Source organism: Acipenser ruthenus, chromosome 4, assembly GCF_902713425.1.
Source record: "Acipenser ruthenus chromosome 4, fAciRut3.2 maternal haplotype, whole genome shotgun sequence".
Lineage (NCBI taxonomy): Eukaryota > Metazoa > Chordata > Actinopteri > Acipenseriformes > Acipenseridae > Acipenser > Acipenser ruthenus.
The window spans coordinates 15820400-15841780 of NC_081192.1; the positions used below are offsets into that span (position 1 = coordinate 15820400).

At 38.7% G+C, this 21381-nt stretch overlaps 1 protein-coding gene across 10 annotated transcripts in view; it reads left to right on the forward strand.

Annotated features, from left to right (window-relative positions):
* Positions 1 to 399: 399 nt before the first annotated feature.
* Positions 400 to 21381, forward strand: part of LOC117399251 (tetratricopeptide repeat protein 39C) — a 35759-nt gene continuing 14777 nt past the window's right edge. For 2 of the 10 annotated variants that reach the window (XR_009328411.1, XM_059022079.1), the window contains exons 1-6: positions 400 to 751; positions 1182 to 1332; positions 7466 to 7514; positions 16186 to 16314; positions 18744 to 18858; positions 20836 to 21190. Coding sequence is in view for 8 of the 10 variants with exons in the window: in XM_059022079.1 (XP_058878062.1) it covers positions 1193 to 1332; positions 7466 to 7514; positions 16186 to 16314; positions 18744 to 18858; positions 20836 to 21190 (788 nt within the window). In the remaining 2 variants the exon portion in view is untranslated. The other 8 variants (XR_009328412.1, XM_059022080.1, XM_033998321.3 and 5 more) reach the window with 7 other exon arrangements.

Sequence of the window (21381 nt, forward strand, 5' to 3'; positions counted from 1 at the left end):
CCAAATGACTGAGACTGTTTGCGTATGCGTTTCAAATCTCTTGTCTTGTGATTTAAATTGACTTTATTGAATTAGGTTCTGTGAGGGAAAGCCTGTTTATTCAGTGTGTGTGTGTTTATGAAACGTATCATGTGTTTGTGTGTGTGTCTAGTGAACTACACGAAGAAAATACAGGAAACAATATCAAGGCACTTAATGATAATATGGTGCGCTAATATATCGTTTTTGTATCTGAGTGTCGCTAAATAATGCTACACAAACAAACGACTATCTACACAATTCAATCATCTTTGCATGCACATAATTTCGGCAGGTGCTCCTCAGCTGTGATTGGCTGACACCTGCGTCGTTGGGGTGAAAGGTTGTGGCTGTCACTATGGGTGCGTTCACGGAGATCATTCTGCGCAGATTGTGTGCAGAATCTGACCAATTTAGCCAATAATCTTCTAAGGTTGATCTCCGTGAACGCACCCATTGGCTAAAATTGTCAGATTCTGCACAGAATCTGCGCAGAATGATCTCCGTGAACGCACGCTATGAGCAGATTTCCTTTTTAGATCCAGGACAGGGAAGAGAAACCGAGGGGAGGAGGACTCGTCACCTGGGGCGGATCATAAATGGTGTTCTCATGTTTTATTTGAGATAGAGCACAGCAAATTTAATATATTTACAGTATATATATGTACATATATATTTGTTTTCCTGAATGCAAAATCCCAGAGGAAGAGAAAGAGAAGGTGAAAGAAATCGGGTATGAATGATAAAAAAAGAAAGAAAACGTAGAGAATTCGAATCCAGCTCAGATTAGAAATCCATTCGGTGTCGTGTGCAGGGGGAAGGCGGCGTTAAGAAAGGATAGCAATACAACAAACGCAATTATTGTATTGATATATCTTGTGAATTGGGTTGGGTCTTAAATCCAGGGCGATAATTCTGACAATTGCAGTGCAGTTGCATTGCAGTAGCCGGTGCTTGCTGAGTAATTGTAAAAGAAAATAGGGGCCGGCGAGTAATTTGCTCCTGCAAAGGTACAGTACTTACATGAAAGCGCCCCACATCCTTCTCCGCATGTTTTACTGTTTTTTGGCGTATGTGTTGTTAGCTTCGGTTAAAATGGGGGTGCTGAAAAAAAATCTTTTTTTTGTTTGAATTTAGATTTTGTTTTTGTTATCCCGGTTAAGTTTGATAAGACATGGCAGGGCCAGAGCAGATACAGCAGCAGGTAGACGAAAGCTCTCAGAGCATAGACGATGCGGAACTGGCACTCCAAGGAATCAACATGCTCCTTAACAACGGATTTAGAGAGAGCGACGAGCTCTTCAAAAAATACAGGTAAGAGGACAGTGTCGTTATTTATTATTGTGTAGCAGCACTTACAATTATTACAAGATATCACATTATTTTTACATACAATCACCCATTTATACAGTTGGGTTTTTAATGCAGCAATCTAGGTAAGGTACCACTTGGGATTGAACCCACGACTCTCCGGTCAGGAGTCCAGAGCCCTAACCACTACTCCACACTGCTGCCCTAACCACTCCACCCTCAGATAACTGTGTGTGATCCTACTGGCACCTTGTGTTCCTTGACTCGTATATTAAAGTACAAGATTTTCAATTTTAATGTGCATACATAGTGGACATAATGCTGTAAGTATGCATGTGTGCTAGCTTGTAGTTCTTTTGTTACGTTTCATATTACACTTATTAATGTTTACTGCGTGTAAACACCTACCTTACATGTCAAGAAAAACATCAACACCGCACTTAATGCACTGAATGATAATAAACGTAAGGGCATGTGTCTGCTTGCATCCCAGACATGGTCAGCAGATATAATACTATGACCTGTAAACATATAGCATTACCCTACATAGACGCATTCTAAATTGATAGTGTATATATACTGTGTGTGTGTATATATATATATAATGTAGCAGTTAAGCTTATTAGTCAAAAATAGACCTTTTTTAATCTGTATTGTGCTGTATATTTAGACATCAGCAGATGCTCTAGTGTTGTTCACAGTGTGTATGTTTTAGCCCACATATTACTTATATTTATCGCTGCCTTTAGGTTATTAATGGCTATATTTTCTACCATGATATATATAGTAGTATTTACAGATTTCACTCTCTCTAGAAAGGCTCCAAGAAAGTACAGCCATGCTTGTCTTTGGAACTGCAGTTAACCAGTGCTAATTTATATAAATAACACATGATGCTAATTTTGCATCCAGGGGTCAAATAATATACACAACTGCAGTTTGTCTAACACAGCAACAAAACAACATTTTTTTTGTTTGTGTTACAGTACTTATCTGCATCTTCTTATTCCGATAATACATATTTTGTAATATAAACCACCATATGTACAGGTATGGCCAAACGTTTTGCATCACCTAGAATTTTAGGATTGAGATATAATTAAATTCAATTAAATAATAAAAAAAAGTATATGAACCTAATTTAGATCCTTACATTATGTAATCAAAGAAACGACACAATGATATCGCAAAAGTCTGCCGGAAGCCATAATAGAATTATGGTATTTCATGTTAGATTTCGAAATGTCGCATTTTTTAACTGTCAGTTTTTTATTAAGTAAATGGAAAACTGCAAAGCAGTATGCAATTCAATTTGTTAATGTAACATTATTCAGCTGGTTTCCTTCGATTTTATGATGCAAAATTTGTTAATTATATAGGGTGATGCAAAACCTTTGGTCATAGCTGTATTTTAGCACATAGCAACCTGGCATATGACATATATTAGAATTTGCAACTGGACTGGTACCCTAATCTCTGTGATGAATATATATAAAATATGCACAAGAACACAGAAATTGGACTATGGGACAATGGTCAAAGGTGCTTTGGACGGTTGATGATGAGGAGGTTGTGTGGTCCAGTGGTTAAAGAAACAGGCTTGTAACCAGTAGGTCCCCGGTTCAAATCCCACCTCAGCCACTGACTCATTGTGTGACCCCGAGCAAGTCACTTAACCTCCTTGTGCTCCGTCTTTCGGGTGAGACGTAGTTGTAAGTGACTCTGCAGCTGATGCATAGTTCACACGCCCGAGTCTCTGTAAGTCGCCTTGGATAAAGGCGTCTGCTAAATAAACTAAACTAATAATTGATGGGTGGAAAATGAACTTGTGCCTTCTGCCAGTTCTGTTGTCAATTCAACACTTGTCTTCTTTCTATTCCTTAAGGATCTGAAAGCTGCCTATTACAGGACTGCACACACTTTTAGATTTGGGTTGTCAAAGACAGCGCGTCCTTAGCAAGAACATTAACACTTGTCACATGGGAGGCATGATTTAAAGTCCTCTGAAAATTGCTTACTCATTTCCTTGTCTTTTCCTCTTTTTGTTCATTTGTGTCGAGTCATTGAACAGTCGGTTTTCTTTGGAGATATTTTTGTGGTTATATTTTTTCGCTTGCTTGCACAGAAATGTAGTCAAGCATAATGTACTGTAGCCTTACAGTAAAAAGCACATACAGTCTGGTTACATAATTGATATACAGTGTTAGTATGAAAGCAAATAAATAGTCATACGTAAGCTTTTTGGAAATCTATCTTAATTACCAGAGAAATACATTATATGCAATACTTTTCTTTCTAATCCTGCAATTTTATTTATATTTAAATTAGTGCTGGGACAGATGTCCCAATATTCGAACGAATATTTTTTGGCATGTATCCGGATACAAAAATGAGATGTTCGTTCGCTAGAAATGACATAAATACCTTGCATTTATTTACCTCCTCACTAGAAGTTGCGCAACAGTTTAAAAAATGGCAAATGAAAACGAGCTCCGTGTGATGACTCACCATGCAGCCACCCAAGAGCTACAGCGTCGGAGGACAACGCAGCTCTCGAGCAGCTTATAGGCAAGCCCGCAGGCGCCCGGCCAGACTACAGGGGTCGCTGGTGCGCGGTGAGCCGAGGACACCCTGGACGACCTAAACCCCCCCCTCCCCGGGCAACGCTTGGCCAATTGTACGTCGCCCCCTGGGAGCTCCCTTCTACTGTCGGCTGTGGAATAGCCTGGACTCGAACCGGCGACGTCCAAACTATAGAGCGCATCCTGCCCTCCACGCGGAGTGCCTTTACCAGATGCGCCACTCGGGAGCCAGTGTATATTATTTTTACCTGTAAATGTGTGCTATAAAAGTCTGTGTAATACACTTTTATATGCTGCGGTTTCTGCGGTTTATTTGAGACAATTTCTAAATGTGTGTAGGGTCTTTATCTATAGGTATAGCTCTGCTGTGACCAAACGTTATTTCAATTAGAATGTTGTTAACCATGGTTTTGTTGCATGTTGAATATTAGAAATCACATATGAGAAATCAGCCAATCACAGAGCAGCATTTCCAAACATTCCTATACCTCTTGTGTATTATTATTTATTTCTTAGCAGACGCCCTTATCCAGGGCGACTTACAATCGTAAGCAAATACATTAAGTGTTACAATTACAAGTAATACAATAAGAGCAAGATAAATACAATAACTTTTGTTCGAGCAAAGTACAAGTGTGACAAACCACAATTCAATAATACAGCTGATAATAGTGATAGTTACATCAGGATATGATTAAATACAAAATACTACAGGTTAAACACTTGGCAGATTACAGTATTCTGAAGTACAGGATTAAATGCAGTAAAATAGGGGGCAGATAAGAGCAAAATAAAGCACATTTAAATGAAGGGTGATAGTGTCCCAGGATACAAACAGAGGAGTTCTACAGGTGCTGTTTGAAGAGGTGAGTCTTAAGGAGGCGCCGGAATGTGGTCAGGGACTGGGCAGTCCTGACATCTGTAGGAAGGTCATTCCACCACTGCGGAGCAAGGGTGGAGAAGGAGCGGGCTCTGGAGGCAGGGGAGCGTAGCGGAGGTAGAGCCAGTCTTCTAGTGCAGGCGGAGCGGAGAGGTCGAGTGGGGGTGTAGGGAGAGGTGAGGGTCTGGAGGTAGCTGGGTGCAGTCTGGTCAAGGCATCTGTAGGCTAGTACAAGAGTCTTGAACTGGATGCGAGCGGTGATCGGGAGCCAGTGGAGCGAGCGGAGTAGTGGAGTAGCGTGGGCGAAGCGAGGCAGAGAGAACACCAGGCGGGCAGCAGAGTTCTGGATGAATATAAATGTCGTACCGTGCATAGAATGATCGGTATTTTAAAAATAAAACGCACTAAATAAGAACATAGCAAAATAGAAAATCCTGTTAGTAACTTCGACCTTTGTTTGAATTTGGATACGTAATTGGGATATTACATGCAGATCGGCTTCTGTCAGTCAGTTACGGTCGATCGTGGACCAAACATTTTTTAGACGGGGAGAAGGGGGGTTGACTGTTTTTTTTTTCACTGTAAAGTTATGTGTGTGTGTGTGTCTAATCCATATGTGTGTGATTTATAATAAGTTAACACGTTATGTGAAGCGTGTCTTAGTCTTAGACATTTCGCGGTCCTCTCGCCCAAACTGCGCGAGATGACTCGTATTAACTTATATGATAAAGGGGTTTCTCAGTGGCATAAAAAGTAATTTTTTAAAGCATAAAGGTCGATTTCACCCATTCTCTGCTTGAATGGAAAAATAAAGATCGACTGGTAAATTCTGTAATCAAAGTTAATCAAACAAACGAGTGCTATATTTCATGTATGGAATGAAAATGTATCTTTTGACAAAGCTGTTATCTGAATATGGAATGGTAATGTATTGTAAGCCTATAGAACATGTACATTTGAATATTAGTTTTTGTTTCAATATGGTCCATATTCATAAAGCATTTTCAACCAAAATCAAAAATAAACATCTGAACTGCCGATAGGGACTGTTAATTAGCACATGAAAGATTTATCTGACACTGCAACTTGTTTGTGTTGGTTTCTAATAAGAAAAAAAGGTAAATGCTTTATAAATATGGCCTTTGAATGCTAGTAAATGGTAATCTCTGATCAGTGCATGTTTGTGGCTGGCTATCCTAAGGAGTGTAGAGCCTGGCTTATCCAAGTTATTTTTACCTCGACAGATTTCAAGGTCATCACCACTCTGTTAACTGTAATAATAACTAAGTAATAACTACAATTATATTTAGTTAACTGTAATACTAAAATTAAACTAATAACTATAATAAGAAAAATCATAACTATAACTGAAAAAAAAACATAACTAAAAGAACACTGCGTGTTAGACATTGTAACATCTTGCTGTAAAATAAAGGCACACATGGGCCACGCCCCCCTGCCCTGCTGCTATGCTGTCTCTGCCTGCGTTCTGAGCAGTATAATGACTTATTACTTTTTGAAAACGAATGAATATTTAAATTATGAGCAAATATCCAAACATGAAAATCCTGTGTTCTTCCCCGCACTAATTTAGATATAAACATGTATTATTTTAGCCAGCATAACAAGGAGACTATAAGCTCTAATGTTGTGGCAGCGAAATGTAAATCATTTGATCTCCCAAAAATATTTATAATTTTCCAAAGCAGTGTAATTGTATTGAAGCTTTCAGCACTTGCAGTGCTGTGGTTATATAAAAGCCCAGATAACTGGTAACTATACAGCTGTCTTTTATTCATCATTTCTAAAAAGGCATTCACATTTTTCAATTTTCAGTGCATGACATGAACATTACTGTATATAGTATGTGATCACTCATTAATCTTGTTGATTTAGATATCATGTTTGTTGCAAAATATGTATTTTATAAATGTGTGTGTGTAGCTAATTATTTCATATAAAGAATTACACAATAAATACATACCAGTTCTCATCAGAAAATGTTTCTTTAATATCAAGTTCCCATAATTGTAGCTTATTATTCATTATGGTGAATTTAGTATTATGGAAGTCTGTAATTAGTTACACATTTGTTTTGATTAAGAGCATAACACATAATTCAATTTAAGTGAAGCATTTACTGTTAGATAATATAAACCCAGAAGACATCACCTTTTCTTTAAATAACAAACTTGATCATTTTTTTAAACATATGGTATAAAGCATCAGCTCATCTTACTAATATTTACATTTATGGAAGGAGGAAACGTGTATCTGCAGCTGAATCTACATTAGGGAATGTAAACTAAATTTAAATGAAGTGTAAATCAGAATGGTAAAGGGTGTATGTGTGAGATAAGTAGACCAGCTTTAGTGTCCCTGTTAATTATAATGTGTGGGACACTGCAGCTTCAGTTATACAACAAAGAATTAAGTAAGATGAAATGTTTTTTCCAGGCGCACAGATGGAAATGCCCAAGGCATATTGATGATGTGTTGACAGAAACAGACTCCAACTTGCAGTGGGAGAACATGAATCAGTGCCATTTTGAAAATCAAATATCAATTGAACCAGCCTTGGCACAGTCTGACATTAGTCTAGTCTGTCTTCTTAAACAGATAGCTGAATATGAATCCACTAATATACTTTCACTTTCTTATCTGCTTCTTACAGAAATCATAGCCCGTTAATGAGCTTTGGAGCCAGTTTTGTCAGTTTCTTGGTAAGTATATAAAATATATTAATAGTTTGCCTTATTTGTTTTAAGATTGAGGTTCATTACAGAATATTGTAAATTGGATTATATGCTGTAGGGCATCATAAGATATGTAATTAGGTCAAGGACGTTTTCACAGTTTAAAAGAATATATATATATATATATATTGTAAAAGGTTCACCCTCACTCGGGTTCGTTGCCCCTTTAAGAACTTGACCCAGCACACAGAAGTGGATTTTTTCAAGCGCGTTTGCGCTATTTTTTTAATAAACAGGAAACAAACAAATACAAAAATCAAAATAAACACCTAGCTCCTCTTGGAGCACTAACTCAACTTTCAGGAATCCCCTTCCTAACACGGGACAGCTACGCTGTTTTCCCGTCTTCACAAAACACGCCGGTTTCACACAGCACTTACTTTTTCCTCTCTTCCTTTGGCTACTCGGAGACAGCGCACCTCTCTGCCTCCTTCCACTCAGCAGCCCCGAGCAGACTGCTTGCTCTCCTTTTAAACTTCCGCACCTGGATCTAATTTTTAATAATGCCCAGGTGCGGATAATAATTAATAATAAAACAATTAAACTAAACAATAAGCAAATTAAATGAAACAATAAAGCAATCCAAATCAAACAAAAAGGTGCATTTTCACAAGTTTTTCTTTGCAGGGAGGTTTTAACCCCCTCCCTGCCGTCTCTCACAACCCGCTATATTACATATCCCCCCCCTTGTCTTTCCAAGACACAGGCCACGAGACGGCCACCTCCTCCCCTAAACCACAACCACCCACCCTCGAGTCCATAAATGTCAATTTTCGCCCTCCTCCACGGGCGAACTTGAGGGTGGATCGGTCCACGTCCTGGGTCAGCCAGGTAGGGACCGCGCACCGGCGACGAGGGACCCCACCGGTTTGTCAGGGGCGACCGGCACGACAACCGGGGCACTGGAGGCTGCAGTAGCGGGCAGAGGTCTGCAGCTGGGACCCAGTGCAGCGACGTCCGGTCAGCAAGGGGGAGCGAAGTAGCGGCCAGGGGGAGCGTACGCGACGTCTGGGAGCAGCACAGCGACGTCTTAATGTCCGGGAGGAGCGGAGCAGGGGACCAGGTGGAGAACTGTGCCCGATCCTGCCGACTCCTGGGCTCCAGGTCAAGTGAAGGGAGGTCCAGGCTAACCGACAGGGTGTCCAGGAGCAAGGGGTAAGGGACTGGACGCAGCGACGCCGGACTGGACCGTAGGGGTGGTGGTCGGGGCTGTGGTGGAGGTACGCTTTTCACCTCCTCCCTAGGCTCCGGAAGCGGCAGCTCCTCCCCTCTGGGCTGTGGCAGCGGCAGCTCCTCCCCTCTGGGCTCCGGCAGCGGCAGCTCCTCCCCTCTGGGCTCCGGCAGCGGCAGCTCCTCCCCTCTGGGCTCTGGCAGCGGCAGCTCCTCCCCTCTGGGCTCCGGCAGCGGCAGCTCCTCCCCTCTGGGCTCCGGCAGCGGCAGCTCCTCCCCTCTGGGCTCTGGCAGCGGCAGCTCCTCCCCTCTGGGCTCTGGCAGCGGCAGCTCCTCCCCTCTGGGCTCCGGCAGCGGCAGCTCCTCCCCTCTGGGCTCTGGCAGCGGCAGCTCCTCCCTTTCTGGCTCGGGAGACTGCGGAGCTGCGCTAGCCTGCTCCCATTTCTGGAGCAACAGCTCCAACTCTGTTGGCTCCCTTCTCTTCACTGGGGCCAACCCCATCTCTCTCTCCCATCTCTTAAGTTGCTCTCCATGAGCAACGGCATTCTTCGTGATCTGCTCAAACATCTGTAGCAAATCCATCTTCTCTGGGTCTTAGGGGCGCCCACACTTTCTGCCACCAAATGTAAAACGATTTGCACTCACTCGGGTTCGTTGCCCCTTTAAGAACTTGACCCAGCACACAGAAGTGGATTTTTTCAAGCGCGTTTGCGCTATTTTTTTAATAAACAGGAAACAAACAAATACAAAAATCAAAATAAACACCTAGCTCCTCTTGGAGCACTAACTCAACTTTCAGGAATCCCCTTCCTAACACGGGACAGCTACGCTGTTTTCCCGTCTTCACAAAACACGCCGGTTTCACACAGCACTTACTTTTTCCTCTCTTCCTTTGGCTACTCGGAGACAGCGCACCTCTCTGCCTCCTTCCACTCAGCAGCCCCGAGCAGACTGCTTGCTCTCCTTTTAAACTTCCGCACCTGGATCTAATTTTTAATAATGCCCAGGTGCGGATAATAATTAATAATAAAACAATTAAACTAAACAATAAGCAAATTAAATGAAACAATAAAGCAATCCAAATCAAACAAAAAGGTGCATTTTCACAAGTTTTTCTTTGCAGGGAGGTTTTAACCCCCTCCCTGCCGTCTCTCACAACCCGCTATATTACAATATATATATATATATATATATATATATTGTAAACAGAACTCACCCACTCGGGTTCGTTGCCCCTTTAAGAACTTGACCAAGAGACAGAAATTGGATTTTCAGCGCGGTTGCGCAATTTTTTTTAATAACACACAAAAGTAAAACAAAACACACAAAATAAACACCTAGCTCTTCTGAGCACTAACTACACACGCAGGAACCTAACTATCACAGGACGGCTAAGCCATTTCCCTGTTCCATCAAAACTTAACCACACGGGTTTGCACTATACCTTTTCTCGGGACTGCCAGGAAGCAGAGCACTCCTTTCTGCCTCCTTCCATTCAGCCGCCCTGAGCAGACTGCCTGTTCTCCTTTTAAACCCCGCACCTGGGCCTAATTTCCAATAACGCCCAGGTGCGGATGATGATTAATAATAAAACAATTAAACAATTAAACAAAACAATAAAGCAACACAAACGTAAACAGTGCATTTCTATAGCAGGGAGGTTTTAACCCCCTCCCTGCTGTTTCTCATAACCCGCTACTTTACAATATATATATATATATATATATATATATATATATATATATATATATATATATGTATGTATGTATGTGTGTGTGTGTGTGTGTATTTAGGCCTATATACAGTATTTATGAATCAAAATCCATTACACTAATGTAGAAATTCACGGTAGTACTGTATGTCTGTAATAGTAAAGCGCACAGCATAGTGATTGACAAGTGTGGTAAAGCATTTTCGTAACTATGGCAAAGTATGGTAAGTACATTGGTAAAAGCATTGTTAACTGCAGAATTACTATGGTAAAATTGTATAAGGGTTGTTGCTGACCAACAAAAGTAACACATACTGTGGGGTATAATTTGGTCATGAGCTTTTACTTTAGTATACCTTGATCAGACAACTGGAATACTTTAAGAATTGCCATGTACTGTATAGCTAAATAAAAATACATTTATGTTCTGACCTCTAAGGCAACTTAAAGGATATAAATAGGTTTGCTTTATCAGGATAAAATCATTTGGGTCAATTTAAATGCCATAAATAGTGTCAGATCTGTTAATAAGGCTCAATAGCAAAACACCTGTGCTATTACACAAAGATTTGGTTCACTTTTGACAGATTGATGTGGCAGTTGCACATTTTTTTTAATATGAATGCACTAATACAACAGTTTATTAAGAAAAAAGGGAATTTACATTTAATACCTATATATTAAACAACATAATAATAATGTAGTGGTTTGCAACATTTTTGCAGCCCTAAAGTGTGTCATTAAGTGTATTATCTTTATACATTCCTGAATGATACTTATAAGGGGAAGGGGGGAGTTACTTTGGTACATTTAAATTTACAGTGTGATCTAGAGCTGTACCCAAATGTGAAACATCTGCATAACTTACGAATATATTTTCTCTTTCCAAAACGGTGAATGAAAGCCTTCATTAAGTGCCTTCTTGCTAACATAAAATCTGTAAGACAATTTTATCCAGATGCGTTATCTTTCTTTATGGTCCTGTGCCACCCAAGGGTGTAGGGGGGAGTAAGTGCATTTACACACTGAATTACAATGGTTTGTCTTACAGCGGAGGCATTACTATCCACAGCAATGATTCTGTGGTAGCAGGATGCTGCCCCTTTAAGAGTGTTCATGTATTTCAGCTCCGTCCTTTTGAACCTTTTCTGATGGGTGAAGGAATTAATTACTGATATAATGTATTATTCTAACAGGAACCGTACCCTGTACACATAAATAAAAATAACAAAGCTGCTTCAATTAAGCTTTCAGCTGATGTTAATCATCCACTTACCATCCTTTCTAGCTCCCTAGCCGGCCTGTTGTCTTCAAGGACCCCTGCTCTCAAGTGTGATAGATAGACCCTGTTATGCTTACCGATAGTGACCCCCATTTTTCTCTAAAAAGGCTTTCCATGTTGCAATTGTACGCCATCTGGCCACTTTGTGCAAACCAGGGTCTTTGAGTTACTTTACCCTTTAAACTTCAAAATCACTAACAATGTAAAGCCTACATTGGGACACAGCCCACATAGAACAAGTATTGGTAAAATATAAAAATGGTACTGTAAATATTTTATGCATTAAAAGTACTTTTAATAATAATAAAAACAAAACCTGTTGGATGTAGTCTGTTTTTTATTTCATTTTTTGCAGACTGCAAGTTTCAGTATTCAAATGACTTTGGAGAGAGAGAAAGAGAAAGATAAACTTTGTTCTTGGAGGGTGTTTTAGTTTTGTGAAGATATGCTTCCTTGCTTTTGGCCGTCATGATGCTCATCTTGTTGATAAACAACAAGTGCTGCTGGGAGTCAAGGCAATATTCAGTAAGCGAATACTGATTTAATACCACTTGTATATTTCCATGCGGTATTGAAATCGGGTATTGTGCTCTGTGGATTCTGAAAACTCTGCTTCAGAATTGACCTCCTAGATTCTGCAAATGCCCCATTTACATGCCTGGAACTGTAATTTGGAGTACTATGTATTCTGAATCCAGATTGGTATTGACCTGCTTGTAAACATAGTCAATTGTTGACAATATACAGTGAGGAAAAAAAAGAAATACTGTGCATTCGATCGTGTAGCTTTTATAATAAACATCCAGGGCGTTAATGAGATTGACCCTTGCTTTTCACAGCTATAATCCACGAAGAAGTCAAAAAGGTCACAGAAACCCTCGACCTGTGTCGTTTGGAAGCAAGCCTATTTAGCATTATAATTGTTTGTCATGACAATAAGTCCAAATGAAGAAGCTTTGTTTGCAGTTGCTTGTTTCATCTTTGAATTGAATTTCTTAAAACTGTTATCCAGTCTTATGTTAATGGTGGAATATATAGAAGATATATACAGGTGCACTCCACTTGTAACGGATCCAAGTTCAGTTTACAATGTATTGAGGAGGAATGTCCCTGCCAAACAACATGGGTTTTAATGGGGAATTACTCTGGTTAAAACTGAGTCGTTTATAACATACCGTTTAATACGTACAGTTTTCCTGTTCCACAGGTAGATATTTGTATGTTTTTGTTGGCACAATTGTTGTACAGTTTAAACATATAACGTATACACTTTTAATTACATTTAGCGAAAATATAAATTCTTAAAATGGTACTACTTATTACATTGTACGGCCCACAGGGGTGTGTTTTGTAAAACATAATAAACTTCCGTTATTTGGAAGTTAAGCTTTCTTGTATTGTTTATATTTAAGGTACTTATGTTCGCAGTTACAGACAGCATTTCAAATTGTGTTTACTGCATACTTCGTTTATAAAGTACTGATTTCCATTGTCCCTTGGAGTCTGTTATTAGTGGAGTGCACCTGTATGTATGGCAACAGCATCCCTGGCTGTCTGTCAGTCCATCCCTCTGTACAGTATGTCATATCAAGACATCTCTTGTGATGAAACATGTTGTAAGACATGTTTAGCACAATCTATTGAGAGTATACAAATCTGGCGATACATGGAAGTGCCCTGTCTGTTGGTCTTTATGTCACACTTCTATTTTTACATAATGTTCAGAAAATTGCTTATAACAAAAAAAACAGTATTTGGTAGAATTCTAGATGGTATGTTGCAGATGTAGTGTTGATGTGCGTGTTGAAGAGAGTGACTCAGACCTGTAGCTCTGGTTACTATCTCCTTCACCCAGTCAGGTTCAATATATACAGTGCCTTGCAAAAGTATTCAGACCCCTGAGCAATTTTCTCATATTATTGAATTACAAATGGTACATTGAAATTTCGTTCTGTTTGATATTTTATTTTAAAACAGTGAAACTCAAAATAAATTATTGTAAGGTGACATTGGTTTTATGTTGGGAAATATTTTTAAGAAAAATAAAAAACTGAAATATCTTGCTTGCATAAGTATTCAACCCCCACACATTAATATTTGGTAGAGCCACCTTTCGCTGCAATAACAGCTTTAAGTATTTTGGGGCAAGTATGTACCAGGTTTGCACACAGTGTCGAAGTGATTTTGGCCCATTCTTCTCGGCAGATTTGCTCCAGGTTGTTCAGGTTGGTTGGACGATGCTTGTGGACCGCAATTTTCAAATAGTGCCACAGATTCTCAGTGGGATTGAGATCAGCACTTTGACTGGGCCACTGTAGGACATTCACCTTTTTGTTCTTGAGCCACTCCAATGTTGCTTTGGCCTTGTGCTTGGGATCATTGTCCTGCTGAAAGATGAATTTCCTCCCAAGCTTCAGTTTTTTAGCGGACTGAAGCAGGTTCTCTTGCAGTAGTTCCCTGTATTTTGCTCCATCCATTCTTCCTTCAGTTTTAACAAGATGCCCAGTCTCTGCTGATGAGATCCATCCCCACAGCATGATGCTGCCACCACCATACTTCACTGTAGGGATGGTGTGTCTTGAGGCATGGGCAGTGTTAGGTTTGCGCCACACATAGCACTTTGAGTTTTGGACAAAAAGCTCTATTTTGGTCTCATCTGACCACAAAACCTTTTCCCACATCGCAGCTGGGTCACTCTCATGCTTGCTGGCAAACTCCAGACGTGCTTTCAGATGGTACTTTTTGAGTAACGGCTTCTTTCTAGCCACCCTCCCATACAGGCCAGTGTTATGCAGAGCTCTTGATATGGTTGCCTGGTGCACCATTACTCCAGTACCAGCCACTGAACTCTGTAGCTCCTTCAAAGTGATTGTTGGCCTCTCTGTGGCTTCTCTCACAAGTCTCCTTCTTGTTTGAGCACTGAGTTTTGAGGGACGGCCTTTTCTTGGCAGTGCCTGGGTGGTGTGATGCAGCTTCCACTTCCTGATTATTGATCCAACTGTGCTCACTGGGATATCCAAACACTTGGATATTATTTTGTACCCTTTCCTTAATCTATGCATTTGTATTACTTTATCTCTAACTTCTGTAGAATGCTCTTTGGTCTTCATTTTCCTTCAGATTCACAGCCTGACCAATGATCCTTCAACAGTGGGGTTTTTATCCAGAAAATGTGACAGCAACTTTAATGGTTCACAGGTGGAGGCCAATGGTAAGGTAATTGTGTCCTCGTTAGGGCAATTTCTTTCATCGGTGTAAACTGGGAGCTTCCACAGCACAGGGGTTGAATACTTATGCAAGCAAGATATTTCAGTTTTTTATTTTTCTTAAAAATATTTCCCAACATAAAACCAATGTCACCTTACAATAATTGATTTTGAGTTTCAGTGTTTTAAAATAAAATATCAAACAGAACGAAATTTCAATGTACCATTTGTAATTCAGTAATATGAGAATTGGTCAGGGGTCTGAATACTTTTGCAAGGCACTGTATATATACAATACTACAGTGTATGGCATTTTTAACACCACGAAACAGAATACAGCTGGAAACAGACCCCCTTATGTTTAAGATTTTACATAGCATGTGTCTTATCCACAATTCTTAAATAACTTATTCATATTCCACATTTTTCTGCAACCTCAGCTGATAACATCATAGAATAAAATCAAAGCCAAAAATGTTTTTTGGCCAAAATGTTGTTGGATGTACTGTACAGAATGCTTTCAATGTAATGACTCGATATGCTAATTATATAGAAAAGGGGGGGGGGGGGGGGGGTAGGAGGTGCAGTAGCTCTTCTCTTCTCCTTGAGGGTTGGTTTAAATGTGTCTCAGGTCACAAGTAATATTAGTATAGTGGTGGTTTTTTTTTACCCAGCCCCTAGTAGGCATTACAGTAGTCCACATCACAAGACCAGCACATAATTCAGCAGATCAACTGCCTTAACCGTATCCAATTGTAGCCAGTGCCACTATATGGAAGTGCCCTGTATGTCGGTCTTTATGTCACACTTGTATTTTTACATAATGTTCTGAAAATGGCTTATTCAATTGTGATTAAACTTGGCTAGGATTCTAAGAATCTGGGAGGTATAATGAGGTAACGATACATGCACAAATCTATACCTTTTTATGAGTTCTAGACTGTAGCTTCATAAATCTTGTTCCAGATTATTAGAAGGAGGCAGGGTGTTCAGTAATAAATAACCTATGTATGTTTCACTAAAGGCACCACCTGAAAACAGTTTGAGAAACAACTGTACATCTTTGGTTGAGAGAAACCCATGACTATGTGTATGTTTAAAAGGTGTATGCTTACCTTTTTAAGATGTACAATAAGACATGACATGGCTGGTGCATCACTTATCACTCAAATATTTTGTTTAGCTGCATTTGTTGTAACTGCATTTGTATGGGACTCTTGGTAGAATTTGAAGTTTGATGGTGGGTTGTGCTTTTTCTTTTCTTTACAGAATGCCATGATGACTTTCGAAGAAGAGAAGATGCACACGGCCTGTGAGGATCTGAAGACAACAGAAAAGCTGTGTGAGAGCGACGAAGCTGGAGTCATCGAAACAATCAAGAACAAGCTTAAAAGGAATGTGAGTGCAGAGAGTGAGGCGCAGTTCTAAAGAGACTGTACAATTTAGTGGTAAAACCCAAGAATGAACTAACTAATATACATTGATCGGAGAGCTGCTTGTATTGTTCCCATTCAGAGGTACTGTAGATAGTTAAATTTCTGTTGATCCTGATATCTCAGTAAAGCCTTGCTACCTGACCCGAGCCCGACAGGACCCGACAATAAGTGTCAGGTTCGGGTCAGGTCGGGTGTGTTATCGTCAATTATGGCGTTTTTAATTTCCTCTGTTTGCAAGTGCTTCCTAAAACTTTCTGCGTCACGATTTTTAAAAAACCACTCATCATGCACCATAGGTTCTTTGAGAAATTACCTCTCTTAATATCTCACAAACTCGTTTATTCGTTCTGTGCAGCCTGTCAAATGCTGCGTCGCCATGCTTTAATAACCACAGGATATAATTAATTTCCAACGCAGCTCACAAGCAATAATCATCTCGGCTGATAAACTGACATTTTGTGGAGCCTGTCAAATGCTGCGTGGGCTGTCCTAACGTGATACAGTTCAGTTACAAAACACCAACGTCACCAAATTTTAACAGTCAGTCTAAAACACCAAGTGCAACTCCTAATTGATAACTCTCATCAGTCGACAATTCATGCCTTTTTTAGATAATGACACAAACTGTTTTGTTCTAGTTAATGATACAAAACATATTTGTCTTGTAGTAAACTATATGCATGTGTTTAAATGTAAAGAATGACTAAATGTACAGTATTAAAACACTGGTCTTTAATTCACCGTTAGTTTTCTTTCTTTTTTTTCTCGCACTTGTAAACGTGAAACTCGGTTTATATTATGACCTGCTTTATGTCATGAATTATGCCTTCACGGCAATCATGATATAGATAGGCTGATGGAGTAAAAAAAAAGAAAAATAAAACTAAAAGGAGAATGTGTAGCAGTGGAACGTTCCATTGCTGGAAAAGGTACGTCTAAATCCACTGTTTGGAAAAATTACGACATTGTTGTATTCAACGATAATAAAAGTTCATGTGGCTTTGTGCAAATCTTGTAAAATATTACTGAAATCTAAAAATTCATCTCTGCAGCAGCACACTGAAAAAGGATGTATTCGTCCTGTAGCTGTTTTAAAAGCCATGGTTATGGTGTAATATTTGTTAAACGTTAATTTAGCGGTTTGATATGATATAGGCTTGTCCAAAATGAGTATGCGAATGTTGTCTTCTTTTAAATCATGCAGTGTTGGATTATTAGGAAAGGAAGTAAATGAGATATGATTAATTGAGAGATTTTTTTTCTTGTGGTGTCTTTAGTTGTTTTTGTTGTGAGATGTCTCTGATGTACATTCAGCATCTATTTTGAGTGTCTTGTAAACACTCTAACGATTACAGTGGACCCAGTATATAATAGTGGGAAGTACTATTTCCCTCGAAAGGATGGTATGAACACACAGTATATTTATAGAGTATAAAAGGCTTATATACATCCTTGTTGTAACTGCATTGTGTTTTATTATAATTTATACACCCAAGACACTGAAATACTTTCATTGATGAATAAGTCATTAATTAATCATCGTTCATGTGGTTGTATAATGATGCTGCTTGCCTGCTGGCCATGCCCCCTTGCAGAACCAACCCGGACGCTCTCCCTCACTGTTGCTTGCTCATCCAACATCTTTATCAAGACGGGTACAAAACGCAAGACAGGATGTATACATTAAATTAATTAACAACTTTTAAACACAATCTACACTTCTGTTTTTTGTTGTTGCTATAAACTGGCTTAATTTACTCAAAACTGTAAGTTTTTACCAACACAACAGTTTAGCATATATTCATAACTTTCTTAAACTAATTTAACAATACACATGAACATCATTAGAGTTGTTATAGGGCTTTTCTGACAGCCCTAGCTGAAATATTAAATGCTTTCCTAATACCGGACTACAATGTTATCATACTTTACTATGTACTATACACAAGCACCCCCATCCCCCAGTAAATACATCTTGCAGATTTTCAATCTGGTCTAAGTGGTCTCCACTTCAACTGTGTACATTTATCACCACCCTATCACATACACCCCATATAATTTGATAATAAGTCTTGCGCAACAGTAATTAAAATGACACATCAAGACTTAAAACGATAAAAAGCATTCTTAAATAAACATTAAAACAATGTATGGTCACTTTGAGTGAAAATCACGGCCAGAAATTCATTTTAATAACACTTCAGGTTTTAACCCCACCAACTTCTGGTGACATCATGCAAGTAAAATCCAAGTACGAGTATTTGTTTCTGAGTACGATTAGAAGTATGAGTAGATTCTCTGCACACCCTTACCTCTTAGGTTATGCTACCGAGATGCTTTGTTTTTGTTCTCCAAAAACTCCCATTTCTAGTTTTGTCTCTGCTCTTACAGGTTGACTCTCAGAAGCCTCCCCCCTCAGTGGTAGATCGACTTCAGAGACAAATCATTGTAGCAGACTGTCAGGTCTATCTGGCCGTGCTCTCCTTTGTCAAACAGGAAGTCTCAGGTTTGTTACCATGTGTTTGTTCAGGAAATCATTTTCAGTAGCACTTTAAGGCAATCTTCTTTGAACAAGATGCAGTGCAAAAGGCAAAAAGTCAGTTTTCCCCCCTATTGAGCGAATGTAAAACTGTAGGTATAATTTTACAGCCTTTTCAGGACTTTGCATTAGAACCAGATGTTGTATATAACTAGAGCCCCGTGTTTTTTGCAAATACGAAATAAAACAAAATGCAACATATAAAACGAAATAAAACAAAATGCAACATGTAAAAATAAAATAAAACAAAATGCAACATATAAAAAAATAAAACAAAATGCAACATATAAAACAAAATGCAACATATAAAACAATAAAACAAAATGCAACATATAAAACAAAATGCAACATATAAAACGAAATAAAACAAAATGCAACATGTAAAAATAAAATAAAACAAAATGCAACATATAAAACAAAATGCAACATATAAAAAAATAAAACAAAATGCAACATATAAAACAAAATGCAACATATAAAAAAATAAAACAAAATGCAACATATAAAACAAAATGCAACATATAAAACAAAATGCAACATATAAAAAAATAAAACAAAATGCAACATATAAAACAAAATGCAACATATAAAACAAAATGCAACATATAAAAAAATAAAACAAAATGCAACATATAAAACGAAATAAAACAAAATGCAACATGTAAAAATAAAATAAAACAAAATGCAACATATAAAAAAATAAAACAAAATGCAACATATAAAACAAAATGCAACATATAAAACAAAATGCAACATATAAAACGAAATAAAATGAAAAATCATTATAAATCAAACATAGAATGACATTTTTAAATTGGGAGGTTTATACAATTTCTAAAATGCCTAAACCGCACATAACAATTGAACAACGCTGTAAAGAATTTCTCCTGACTTCTGTTTAATCCACTGGAGATAGCCACTCGGGCATTGGTGGATACAAATATGTTGAATGTATCGTGAACGTGCCACTGCTGAGGGAAGTGGAAATGCATGATTTTGTGTTGTGGTACATGAAACTAAGCGACAGTGTGAAAGATGCAGTTAAGAATAATTTTGACGGCTCTGTAGGTGTTATTGACATGCTGTCTGACCTCAGCTACCAAAATACCAGCTTATCCAATACCGTGATTTCTTGCCTCATGTACCCTGTGGTTTCCATTGACTGTGAACGTTTTTTTTTTCTTCAAAGTATTCAGTGATTGTAAGTGATAGATGACAAACCATGAAAAAATAACACATACAGTTCTGTTGTATGCTTGCATTTAATTCTTAATTTTAATATTTGTGCCAGTTTCAAGCTCCTTATGAATACATGCATAACCTGCTTTTTGAGTTCATGCTGAATTGTACAATGTTCTAAAATAAGCCATTTTTTGTGTTTGTTGATTTAATATCCTTCATGCTGATTTGATTTCCATTGTGCAGTAATAAAAGTATTTTTGTATTTTTATTTTATCTTATTGTATTTTTATAGAGGGCATGGGCAGTATTTACTATAAATAGGCAGTTAATTAAAAATAGTTGGGGACTTCACGTATGTTACTGTTTTCTGCCGCTAAAATTATGGTAACTAAATTATTTTTCTGTGCTAGGTCTGTTTGTCATAATAATAGAAAAACAGATCGTGTTTAATCAAAAAATATATATATGTATACTTTGTTTTTATTTATATACATCTATGAGTTATTTTATTAATGTGTATACGTAATAAAGCAAAATAAAACAACATCTTTAGTGGATAAAACAAAATAAAACGGAATTTCTGAAAAATAAAACTTAAAATTATAGAAAATAAAAAGAATGTCACAGGGCTTTATATATAACTATTTCCATTCTTATTCTGGTGACAAGGATATAGTAGATAGTCCATTTCCTATGTATTTTTTTTTTTTTTTTTAAACTAACAGTGAATGGCATAAACCAAGTTTTTTTCCCCCCTCCTAGCTTACATCAAAGGGGGCTGGATCCTTCGAAAGGCCTGGAAGATCTACAATAAATGCTACAGCGACATCGGCGTGCTGCAGGAATCGTGTCAGAAGACGACGTCTCAGGAATCGCTGACCTCGGACAGGGCGAACGACAACTCGGTCACCAACGAGGGTGTATCGGCTGAGTCCCTCAGCAGACTGAAAGGCTCTGTGAGCTTTGGATATGGTCTCTTCCACCTTTGTATATCCATGGTGCCGCCTCACCTGCTGAAAATCATCAACCTGCTTGGCTTTCCCGGGGACCGGCTACAGGGGTTGTCTTCCCTCACTTTTGCAAGTGAAAGTAAGGACATGAAGGCGCCTCTAGCTACGTGAGTAGGTGTATCACATTGCTCTGGGGGAAGAAGGTTAAATGACAGTAAACTGAGGCACCTATATTGGCCAACTAGTAGTCGTTCACTGTGGGAATGCACTTCCCCTGGGATAAGGATATAGTGGAGGAGCCTGTACTTATATTAAACTATTACACTAAAGAGAACTGCCCATTATAATAAAACTAGGG